General features: G+C 36.6%; 1 protein-coding gene across 1 annotated transcript in view; it reads right to left on the reverse strand.

The window, feature by feature from the left end:
* CDH7 (cadherin 7) overlaps positions 1-10,872 on the reverse strand; it is a 105,391-nt gene extending 94,519 nt beyond the window's left edge. Inside the window, exon 1 of the mRNA XM_026496451.4 lies at positions 10,497-10,872. Within this exon, the coding sequence (XP_026352236.1) occupies positions 10,497-10,706 (210 nt within the window). The 5' untranslated portion in view covers positions 10,707-10,872. The remainder of the gene's footprint in view (positions 1-10,496) is intronic.
* Positions 10,873-13,238: the final 2,366 nt, after the last annotated feature.

Raw genomic sequence — 13,238 nt, forward strand, 5'->3', positions numbered from 1 at the left:
CCCAGCTCACATGACTGTAACGTGTGTTTCCACCACCATTTCTCCCCCAACTAAAACAGACCTGGGGCTACCTGACCACCCATCAGAGATACTGCATAAGAATTTCTCAATTCAGAAAGAGATTATAGTGAATGACCTTTAAAGCTCAGGTGGCTCTAATATTAAGTTTTTTAAAAAGAATATATTTTCTTTTTGATGAAAATATTTGATATTTACAGATTAGATTTCATCATTAAGGAAACGTGATTTGCAAAAAAAAATCTTTGTGATAATGCATATTTCATAACCAAAATTGCACAAAATTTGTTTTTGCTAAATTCCAAGAGAGGTCATTGCTTGAAAAAATAATAAAAAGAGCTATCCTCTGAAGTAGCTTCAACTCCTTCCTCCTTAAAGCTTCAGTTTCTCCCACACATCCTTCAGCTCTGGGTAGAAAGTTAAAAATGAGGCACTGTGAAAAACTAGACTTCGTCAGTGTGCCCAGAGTTTACAGAAGAATCAAACTTAAACATAGTCAGAAACCACAGAGAGCGTGAAGAGAGTAGCACTAAAAAATACATGTATTACAAGAGATTAATAATTGGGATATTAATTCCCTATGTTTTTCATCATAAATTCCACTGTGAAATCTTAATTGGATCTGATACAGAATGCACCACACCTCCTTCTGACCCTAACCCCGAGTCCTCATTCATTTGTATATATTTTCCACCATCAAGTGGACTCACGTTTCCAACAAATGCACGAATCGATGGGAAAAACAGTCTTGTTTCAGATCATTACACTCCACAACTGCTCTCCCAAATTCACTGAACATAGCTGTCATGGCACAGGTAAAAGTCTATTTGCAATGTTAATAATGATCAACCAAAAAGATAACTTATCCTTGGCAATAAAGCTTGTATTTCTAATTTCAGTGTCAAGCTTTATAATATCATCCCATCATTTGATACTATCTTCATAGAAAGCACGTTTCCAAGGTTGGGTATCTGCTGTACAATTCGAGTTACTTTATTTTAGATGTGGTTCTTTATCTCTTTATAGACTCCATGTGGGACTAGCATGACAAGTAAGCTCTCTGCATGTGCTACAGCCATGTGCTATTCCTCACCTCCTTCCTTAGCAATCATTCTTAACTGTTGATAGCCTCACTTTTCTTATATAGAATTACACTGAATCCCAATGCCATAACTCACCAGTATCTGCTTCTCCTGAATAAGCAAAATTAGCCGCCTAAATTCAGCTCTGTTATGATTCAGTGGAGAAAATTATATAAACTCTGTCAAGGATAGAGTGGGTGTGAGATACAGAACTGAGTTTCTCAAATATGTTATGAAAAGGAAAATGCTGACTTTTATTTCTCCTCCATTTCCAACCAAGTGCAGAATGTGTAATCTTTTACTCTCCACACACATGCTGCTCCAATGTGGACCCTTAAATGACTCACAAATCAGAAAAATCTAATTTAAGTAGGGTTTGACTAATTTCACCAGTGATCATCACAAATCTTTCAAACTCACATCTGTTGAGCATTATGTATGTGTTGTCCAAATCTTGATTGTGTGTTTTCAGTTAAATACCTTAAAACATGTCAGCATTTTAACTAAGAAGATAAGTAAATATTCTAAGGGAAGCATTCTTATCAGATAATTGCACACTGTTTACACACAAAACTTGCTGCAATCATGTTTATCATTTTGGTTCTTGTAATTACCATTCCGGTAACACAGCCCCATCCTGAGAAATCCGTCTTCTGCATTTATCTTACAGAAGACAAGGATTCTAACTTGGCTAGAAACGTAGATGGCCTCACGGTTCTATCTTGTTCCCGTACTCCTACCCCAACACACACACATATCTTTTGGGCTCCATGTCTCTCTCGTTTGCTCTTTTGCTTGTGTAGTGACAGCTCTAAAGATAACTCCCAGGCTTTTGGCCCAAGAAGACCTAAGGCTGGCTGAGTCCAACATGAGTATTTTCCTGGCCATTTCCTTTTCTCCAGATGCCACTTATTGGGATGTGTTCAGACCTTCCCTTATACTGAAATAGTAAGCTCCACTGACTTTGGAGCCTATCTTGCTCCAGGCCTACCTAACAAATGCTCCATGGGCCCACACCAACTCAATAGAATACCGCACTGCAGGGTAGGGCCAGTTAGTTACAAAACTCCTTTATCTCTTTTATATCTCCCTCTGGGATGGGCTATTGGTCATCCCACTTGTTTGAAAGGGTACTTTTATCAGTTAAAACTCCTTAAGTATATTGTATATTTCATATACCAAAGGTGAGAATTTTTAAAGGATGACAGTTTTTAAAAAATGGAATGAAAGTCCTAAATACTTTCTTCCCAGACTCTCAATAGTTTGTTCTTTTTTGCACACCCTATTCTGAAATTTTCGGTTCTACGGTTCATTTTTAATATTTCCGTGTCCTGGCTAAACACCATTTAATCTCTGCATTATTACCACTGCTTATTATTTTAACCATATTCAGTTTCAAGACTTGTTAAATTTTAGTAAGTAGTATGAGATGATTTGAGAGCATGTATATGTATTTGTTCCTTCTTGAATACATGCCATTTTAAAGGTAAAGGTTTCAAAACCCATGTTAGAAGAGCTTAGCAGTAACACAATGGAATCTGATATTTTGCAAGAAAACAAAATATTTTTGGAGACCTAAAACACCTTATTAACATTTTTCCAGAAATTTACTTCTCAGAATTGACATAAGCATCCAGATTTGCTTCCTAACTCTTCTGAATTACAGCTCTAATGATTGTTCCCTTACTCTACTTATTTTACTTCCAAATGTATCAATAACCTCATTTCTAATAGGAGAATGGCTCCTTTCTAACTCTGAAGATTTAATCAGCATTGACCACGAAACAGAAATTTTATAGCCTCTAAAAGGGATCATTAGGAGAAGTTGTCATTACTGAATCTTTTCAAACATTAAATATAATTCTATTCATTGTTTAGATTTCAATTCTCCTGTGACTATATTAAAATGTACGACATTCGATTGCATTCTCTTGAGCTACTCTACATTAGTGAACTCTGAGTATCTATTATTTTCTAAAACAATGTTTATGTACAATTATGAGGTTTAAGAATTTTTGGCACACCTTCCAGTGTAAAATGGTTCATTATATTTTCTAAACAATGGAGGAAAAAGCTCTTGTTGTAACTCTATACCAGTAAACATCTTCTTGGAATCCTGGACTGTAGAGATTATTGCCTGGTTCAAAAAAAATCAATTTCCCTGAAACATACTAAATTGATGTGCTTTTGAGAAATAAGATCAATTACTATATAAAATTATGAACATTACCTGATGGTATTATAGATTTAAACTTGAACCACGTTTCAGATGAATCCACTCCCTCACCTCTAAAAATGGACAATGGACCATCAGTCAATAAGCCCGCCTTCAAATGAGTTGTAGTATTTATTCCAATTCACAGTGACAGCTTAGTTTTATACCTCCTTCAAGATTTCAAAACATTCACATGTATTTTCAGAAGAATCTAGCAGACACCACCTTAACCAAGCAACCAAAGTCAATATCACCGCTAATGAATATATCAACATCTGTATCTCCTGACAGAACGCACCGGGAAGGGCACAGCATCCCTTCTGTGCCATCCTTGGCAAAACGACATCACCTAAAATGTCTCCATTAGGAAGAAACATGAAACTAAGCCAGATTGTAAAACACGCTATCAAATGGTCAAGAATGACAATGAAAGACCGAAGAACTATCCCAGACTGGACAAGACTAAGGAGACAAGATAAATGGAAGATGTGATCCTGGGTAGGCTCCTATCAGAAGAAGTATTGTAACAAATGGAAAATGCTGAATACAATTTGTTGATGAATAAATAGTATTATACCAACGTTCATTTCCTGGTTTAAGTAGCAGGTGTCATCATGTAACGATACTAACATTCGGAGAAGCTGCGTTTGGGAACAGTACTTAGCAACTTTTTGGAAGTCTGAAATTATTTAAAAATAAAATGTCTTAAATGTTTACCTCCTTGATCTCCATTTTCCAGGGTGAGGATAAAATTTTATTATGCTTTCGAGCATTGCTCAAAATGAGAAACTTGTAAGTATAACCTCGGGTTTCTATTTACTGATATTTCTACTACATAACGTTTCCCCCAATACAGTTTTAAAAGACTCTGTTCTACTGTCAAAGAAAGTGATTTTTTTTGCTTTGATTTGAAGATTGCATAAAAGGATTATGAAATCACAGAGGTATGACAGGTATCCTCATACAAGCGTTTGTTCATGGATCCATGAATGAGTTCCTCTGTCTTTCCCACCTCCACAGCTGTAGATAACCTGTAGAATTTACTACTTCCCAATGCCATCTGGCTACCTGCTTGGCTTATCAAACAGATTAAATTTTATGAAGGAAAAAGGGGTTTTGTTTGTTTGTTTCTTAAACTCTCCTATCTAGCACAATACCTATCATAGAATAGGTCCTTGATAAGTATTTGGAGAAGAAAAGAGAGAGAAAAGAAAGGGAGAGAACACAAAACAGCTTTAAAGCATGCCAAAGAGAATTTGGGGGATATAACGTTAAGCATATTTCTACAAACTACGGTTTCTCCCTGCTGATCATAATCACTATGACAGATAATCAATGCAAAATGATTAGGATGAAATTTCTTCCAATATGGTTCTTATCTATATACGCTTGAACCAGCAAAGGCTCGGTGACTGTCCTGCTATTCATCTGTCATTTATCTTGGTGAGTTACAGAGACTGCTGCAATTTCTGTGACTGTACCAATGAGCCCTGCATATAAAGCTTGTCAAACAATTACAGTGCACTTACTACAGAAAGGCCCGATATCATCATTTTAGGTTATCTCTTGTCTTTTGCACTTAAAAACAGAGCATGCATACGATGTGAAAACATAATGCTATACAAGGAACATTATTTTAATTCTTGCTTTTCCCACAACCAGATGTATGACAAGTAAAATATGTACAAACAAAAACACATGTTAAAGATGACAGCATTTTTAAATGACTTTGATCAACATAATCAGAAAAGTTAGGGCTAATCTAGACTATCTAGTTTGACTGTAATTAGGCTGATACCTGTAAGCTCCCTCTTCCCCATCATAAGCTGTGTAGTCACCTGATAAAGCCTTCGGTAATTATAACCTTCATTTCTAACCTAAGATAACTTTGAAGAGAAAATGAGCAAACTGAATTAATAGTAGGGTTTTTTTTCATTTTAGCGGCAAAATCTGACATGTTTTATTTCCATCATAGTTTAAAGGAAATAAACAAAGACTCTGAGTTATTGATTTTGTGTGAAGAAAATGCACTCAATACTTTATAGTCACGCTGGAGTATTATAAGAACTAAAAATAACTGCCAAAGGAGTATTTCTAAAAATCTGAACTTCTTGGTATCCCATAGAACTGATCCACGTGCAAATTCCTTTCGAAGCCTCAAGAGTTCCACATTTCTATCAGTAAAGAAACAAAAAGAACAAGGGTCTTCTTAATTCACTCTGGTTATAAAAATAGTATGAAAATGGGTTTTCCATATAAACAGAAGGAAAACAAACTATTTGCTTTCTTCTAAGACTGGAGCCAACTTTAAGTAATCTACATATTTGGGGGACACTTTTGCATTTTCCCCTCCCAAATCTACAAAATAGAAATGTTACCATGATGAACATTCTCCTCCCTAAGTAATTAATATTTGTGATTATTTTCTTTTTGTGTATTTAATATAAATTTACCTAGTTAAGGAACTTAACTCAATATTCAATTTTTAAACACAACCGATTTTCAAGATGAAAATTTCTGGGGGCACCTGCGTGGCTCTGTCAGTTAAGGATCTGCCTTTGGCTCTGGTCGTGATCCCAGGGTCCTGGGATCAAGTCCCGTATTGGGCTCCCTGCTCAGTGGGTAGCATGCTTCTCCCTCTCCTTTTGCCCCTCCCCCCACTCATGTTCCTTCTCTCTTTCTCTATCTCTCATAAATAAATAAAATCTTTTTTAAAAATGAAGAAATTTTCTTTTCTGGAACACTGAGCATAGCTTCAGTTATCAGGAGACAGAGAATCTCTTGGTAGGAGATATTGCTGAGGTGTAATTAAATGCACCGAAAATGCTCACCAACACTTTCCAGCAAGCTTTTTTTTTTCCCCCCAGCAAGCTTAGATTTAAAGCAGAGTGAATCCCACAGTGCATTTCTATACATTTGATTTTGACTGGAGTAACAGGTATAAATTCTCCCTGAATGAGGAGGGAAGAAAGTGGAGTAGCAGAAAATGCAAGAGTGATGTTAACAGCTGGAGAAGCTAGGAAGAGGCACGAAACACACATTTCAGTGAAAGTAACAGCCCAGAGCGCAGGGATCGGCCGGCAGCCCATTATGATAGGAGAGATGAAAAACACTTAATACCTGGAACAGAGGCCCTGTGGTTCTGCAGACAATTTTTTTTTTTTTTTTTTTTTTTTTTTTGGTCAGATGGTTAGAGAACATTAAGTGAGGAAAAGTGAGGAGAAGACTAATCTAGAAAAGCGCATTGTGATGCAATGAGATGGCTAGAACTGCTACTTCCTATGTACTTCAAGCAGCCAATTCAGGAGGCATTAAGTCACAGGGGGAAAAGAAAGGACCTTCCACCTCATTCTCCCTGTGAAAGGACAAGAAAACAGGCATGACGGTAATTAAGAAATACTCTTAGGGAATGGTGCACTATTACTCTTTAAGTCTATTAAGCATGGCGACTATAGTTCATAATCTTCTACTGCATATCTGAAAATTCCTAAGGGAAGAGATCATAAGTTCTCATTGCAAGAAAAAATAAAATTGTAAAAATGTAAGTGTAAGGTGACAGATGTTGCCTAGCCTTATTGTAGTGAACATTTCACGATACACACAAATATTGAACCATTATGTTGTATGCCTACAACTAGAACAATGTTCTATGTCAATTATGCCTCAATAAAAAAAAAAAAAGTTCTGCCACAGTGAAGTCTAGTGATTATTTCCTAAAGTCTATACATTTAGATTCAGCAGTTTATTAGTTGGTATCACAAGAATAAGGTGGGGTGCTAATGAGAAATGTCAGATTCTAACACAGCCCAGAAGTGCATACCATGAAGGTCTCTCGGTGAGGGTTCTAGAAGACCTCCTGGTCCCCTTCAACAGACTGTTCTGCTTTGATCTTGACTTCTTATGTTAGACAAACCCTGTAAATTGGCTACAATAATAAGGTCTCAGCATCTTCTGACCTCAGTATCCTCAATGTCCTAAAGACCATATTTTATTTACTGCAGAGTCATTACTGATCGTGTTGCCTGCCAGCCATAAATATGATCTCTAAATTCAAAGGTCTTAAAAATTACAGTTAAAAAATTCTCTGACATTAGAATTCAAGATAGAATCACCTGCTTCCTAATCATATTATTGCCATAGTCTAATCATATACAAATATAAAAATACGCTGTATGCCCAAGCACACCCAACACAGACCATTCTAAATAACTGCAATAAGTTTAAATACTACTTAGTACACAAAATAATTCCTGTTTTCACCTGAAGGATCACAAATACAACACTGGACATAAAACACAGCAGATCATCCATATGCGGTCATTTTATAAACAATATATAGTAAAGTAGATAAACAGAATGTCTAGGTTAAATGAATGCATGTTCCAAATATTTTGATCTCATTTATTCTCAGAGAGAGACTTCAGTTATAGGTATCATCGTTCCCATTTTAGAGATGAGGAAGCTAAATTTTATCAATATCTCGTAATTTAACCCAAATTCTACAACTAGTAGGAGGTGGTAGAGTCCACAATGAAACTGCAGTCCATTTAACAGACACTGTAATATCCATTATGTGATCAAATTAAGCTATCAAGTTTATCAAGGACACTATATTTCCAAATCAAGTAACAGGATTTTGTCTGGAAAACTAAGAGTCCTACCATCTAATTAGTATAGGTTTAAATACATGCCTGTAAAAAGTAATGATTGCATTCCTTCTTTTCTTCCCATGAACGTCTGCCTCTCCATTTTCCCACATCCTCATCTACAATTTTTTTTTTTTCATTTTCCAGGTCTTGTGAAAACTTTTGGTCATAGCCATTACCTCCCTCAATTGAAAAAAAAAAAAAAAAGGAAAATATATTTATTCTACATAACCCAAGTGATCGAAAATGTACTGAGGTCAAAGTCATTATTATAACTATTTATTCAGACCGCCAACCTAAGGAGAATCATTTCATCATCTCATATATACAATCTAAAGTATTCAAATTCTCTGCCATCTCCTTCCCAGCAAATGTAAATTGCTCCTTTGAAGCTTTCTGTGTCTACAAATTCCCTTTCCATCTCAAATTATTTTATTGTCCTTTTTCTGGACTTGTCTGTTTCTGTCAATCAAGGCTTTGTTTTTGGTTTTGTTTTGTTTTTAACCTATTTACCATCCTGGACATCCTTTTATTATGAATGACAGTATTGAACTTCCAATATACAGCCTGCCAAGAGATAAGCACAAACTTGTTTCCTGTCACATAAAATCGCTAAGCGATGGTCTCTGATTAATTGAAAGGAAAGCACAGAATATCTCTTTTACTAATCAAGAAACCACACCATTTCTCTTAGAAAAATAACAATAGCATTTCTCAGTAGCTTTATATGCATTTGGAATTTAAGTCACCTAGGGGTATGCATTTTTGTAATTCTAAATGGCCTTCCAGGGATTATTTCGATATAAGCGTTCTCAATTAAGATGTGAAAATTTTAAAATTTAAAACAAGGGTGTTTTTAAAATTTTAAATTATGTTTATTTCAAAATGTCAACCTCATCCGGGCAACTCTACTTAAAACTAAATTAACGGGAATATTTCAGTTGCCTTTAGAAAAATTTACATTCCCATAAAAGTGTGATTTCACCTAATAACTACTGACTCTTCATGAATTCGTTGAATATTATATACCTATCTACTGAAAAAAGTTTGATGAATCTGTTAAATATGCATTAAAAATGAATGAAATTAAGGGCCAGCTTCCTGGTCAATAACACGGCATAATGATTATCGCTCTCACTTTGTTGACAAGAAAATGAATGAGAGAGATTGAAAGAGAGCTGCAGTCAATGCACAGTCTATGTCACGGCACTATTGATAAGGGTACGATGGCTCTAAGAAATAGATGAACAAAACCCCTCGTGTACTTACATATCCTTTCTTAGGGCAGAAAAATGCTACCACCGCGCCACAAAAAAGTCCTAATCCACATACCTAGAAACTCCTAACTTGTTCAGGTCCTCTTACTTTACAATACAGTATCAGTCGGTATTTGTAAAATATAGACGCATCAAAGGAATATAATAATAAAGATTACTTTGACTTATGTAGATACCCATCGACAAAAACCAGATTTTTCACTCTTAAGATGTGTTCAAATGAAACAATGACCTGTGGAATAAATAGCAAAGATTCTTCCTCAGTCATTCAAAGTGGAAAGTTCACGTCAGTTTGGGGTCCTTCATTTTATCAGAAAGAGACGCGTAACCCCGGCCAAGTAAGGAGCAGAAATGCAGACGTACGGATATCTTGCCGGCAGGTGCTACTTAGAAACTCTTTACCAGTACTTGGCATCAAACTCGGAAGTTTAGGAAATCTTTACATCAGCAAACCTGCAGTAATTAGAGACTGGGAACATGATAGGAGGAAGAGAGGACCATGCTCTCTCGAAGGGCCCTTCAGTTCAGAAAGCACTTGAATGGAAATCCTCTGCCTAAATATTCAGTCAGAAAGAAACTGCAGAAAAAAAGACTCCCAATTTGGCTACCACTTGGCCCCCAAACACGCACCACAAACTGGCGACTTTTCGTCTGATATCAATTAGAAACTGTCTTCTGTTCCCATTCATTTTTAACCAAAAGGAAAATCTAACAAAACAAAACAATAGATCCATCAAAACAAGACCACCACTAAGAAAAGTGGGTTAGAACTGCTCCTCACTGAGGGACAACAGGCTCAATAACTTCACTTTGTAGTCTTTAAATGGCAAGTATCAGAAAAGGATATATAAGCATAAAGTTAGTATGTGCATCATTATAGAGTACTCCCCCCCCAAAAAAAAGCGGCTAAAAACCCAACCGCCTATAAGCACCCACTACTCTTCATTGACTAGTGAACATTCTTGTTCTAATTTTGGAAATAAACATTTTACTAGTGTGCCACAATCATGGTAAACCAGGCATCTGTAGACTCCTCCTCTGTTTCTAGAAATAAACATCACTCCCTAAGGTATGGCTTCAGTGTATGGATAACAACCTGGACTATAATTTCAGAGCGGCTAATGCCGAAAACTTCATCAACTATTGCACAGGAGTCATAGTTTATGGTTTCCATCCCCAAAGCAAAAATAGCAGTTCTCCATCCAACCACAGACATTCACAATAACCATTTGTGACTTTGAAAGGCCAAATGCCCTACCTTTCCTACATAGAGTGGGTCTGAACCCATGTATTCCTCCAGCACAAAGAACTGATTCCACACCCAGCTGCGCTTGGTCCGGGACCTCCCTGATTGGAAATAGGGCTTTGAGCCGGACCTGGAGAGCTCTGCTTGACTCATCCCAGAGAAACACAGGAAAAGCGCTATTAGCTGCAGAAAATGGCAGAACTCCACTTTGCCCAACTTCATCTTTTTTTTTTCTTTCTTTTTCCTGTGTAAGAAAAAAACCTTGACAAGAGAAAAGGCACAGTTCCAGTTGGCTTAGTAGCTCTTGCCTCCGGCAGGGTGTCAGCTGCAAGTCCAGAGATAATAATTTGTAGAGTGTTCGATTGCAAGGGGTCACCACTGCTGAATAACCTTCGCCAAAGAATGGTGTAATAGGTGCCTAGCAGAACAAAAAGAAGAGCTAGTGTCAGAAACCAAAACACATCATAACTTTCAACTTTCATTTACTAACTTACTATTGATTTTCCCAAGATATCATTATTTGCATAATCATTAAATTATTAATTATAAACTTATACCTTTACACTAACTGTTGCCACATTTATAAATCACATAAATACTGCTGATGCAGAATTATCCTCATTCCATAACACAACCTTAAAACTTTGTATTTCTTCTAGGCATTCTATTTGAGCATATGGTTTACTTAATACAAATGGAGCGACATCAGTTAAAAAATCATTTTAATGCTAGCCTTTATTATTTTTTCTTTTATATTACAGTCAGTTTCATTCATTGGTATTAGAATATGAAAGCAAAGCAGCTAAAGCAGGGATTTAACCAAATGGGAAGGACATATGCTGGTTTAAATCTCTTCTGTGAAACTGTAAAGAGAAATAAAGAAGTATGAGGTGATTCAAAACCGGTTGATTGATTCTGAGTCACAGAACACCAGCTGTTTTGATGTGTTCTGATTTGATTGTGATCAGCTGCAAAGCTCAGTAGTTTCCATTTTCCACCCTTCAAACCTATTGTCATGTCTGCTGTGTAACACGTTAGGTCACGCTACAGCACAAATATTTATTGAACGTCTTACAGCTTGGCTTGTGCTTAGTAGGGCCTTCTTCCCTGAATATTTATGGAATTGAATAGATCACTAGGGAGGCGTGAAAACTCAACTGTATTTGCGAGCTCCGTTCACAGTGAGTGTGCACCCAGAATGCTTCGGCAGCGGCACGAAAACAAAACAACTTTTACTCTAAAGTCCACTTATTTCAGATACAGAATTCTTGTTTATGCAAGAGATACAAAATCGGTTACAAAACAAACTTCCAAACATACCCCAAAACACAGAGGACTGAGAATTTATGGCAAAAAGCTTGTTTAAATCACTATGCTGTACTTTGGTTTATAAATTCATTTGACCAACTATAAATAAATCAACAATAGGATAATTAAGGTGAGGGTTCATATTTGCTCTTTTGGGGGGGGGGAGGAAAAATACAGTTTTAAGAACTTGAAGCCAAAAGACAGCTCCCTATCAAAGTAGCAAATACACTGTCTTTATATCATAAGCTTTCCCATCTTCCTGTCTCTCCTGTAACAAGAGTGTCTGTGACTCGTTAGATGATTTCTGACAGTAAAGTTGCTTATGGAGAATGCCTTATCTAATAAAAGAAAAATGAAACGTATTAAATATGTTAAAATAGTCGACTCAACTGTTCAGAAACAGGTTGCACTGACTTGGAGCTCTATTCAAATGAACATATTCATGTTAAAAATACCCCTATCAAGTTCTGAAATTCCAGAGGGCATTCCAGAATAATCCAATGTACAGCTAACTGACATATGCTGAGAACCACCAGAATAGTAAACTATTATCGGAGCATATTATTACAGTCTGTGCAATGGACACCTTCTCCTAAAATCCAAATCTCTCATCTAAGCATCGAAAATGAATTTGGTCCATTTAGAAATCACTCTGGAAGGATTAGCTATTCTAAGACTTAGAATTATAAACAAGAAGTAACTTGGGGTCATATCTTTGTATTCCAATGTAGGCCCCTCCATTAGGTTGTAAGTTCCTTGCAGGGAGGTCTGAGCTAACCTACCTGAGAAGGCAGGTTACCTGTAGTTAAAGAAGGCAAGTAGGTGCTTAGACTAGGAAACAGAGACTAGTATAGACTAGTCTATAATGAGCTAGAAGTCATGGCCAGGAACTCATGGTGAGTGGCCTTTCTAGGAATGGCTGACAGCATGTGGAGGGCCAAGATCATGTGGTTCCCTACATGACAGTGGCAAACCGTGTTCCCAGGGATGGAGAGGGAGGACTTAGAGTTGTACTGACAGGACTCTCTAGCATGAGACCTGTGGCCAAAGAACATTTCAGTTTTACTGCTCTACTTCCTCAAGAGAGAATGTGTTTTCTCATAAAAACAAGGCGATAGTTTGGTCCCTAAGACAATTCTTTTTAAACGTGATATGGTTACATTATTTAAGCTACTTTATGGTTCAAGTGCACTTGATAACATTGTTACGTGATAACACTGTTACACGAAATGCATCCAACTTCTAAGAAACAAAGTAACGGACTTTTGGAATTCAAAATTTGGGGAGTTATCAAATTATACACTGGGAAAAACTGTAGGCCCCTGCATCAGATAAAGATTGAAATGCTGACTCTGTCCTGTCTTAGCAATGCCTTCTTGGACACGTGACTTAAATTCTAAGATAAATTACAGAGATGAAGCCTTAAACCTCTACAAAACAAAGATG

Source organism: Ursus arctos, unplaced genomic scaffold (assembly GCF_023065955.2).
Source record: "Ursus arctos isolate Adak ecotype North America unplaced genomic scaffold, UrsArc2.0 scaffold_17, whole genome shotgun sequence".
NCBI lineage: Eukaryota > Metazoa > Chordata > Mammalia > Carnivora > Ursidae > Ursus > Ursus arctos.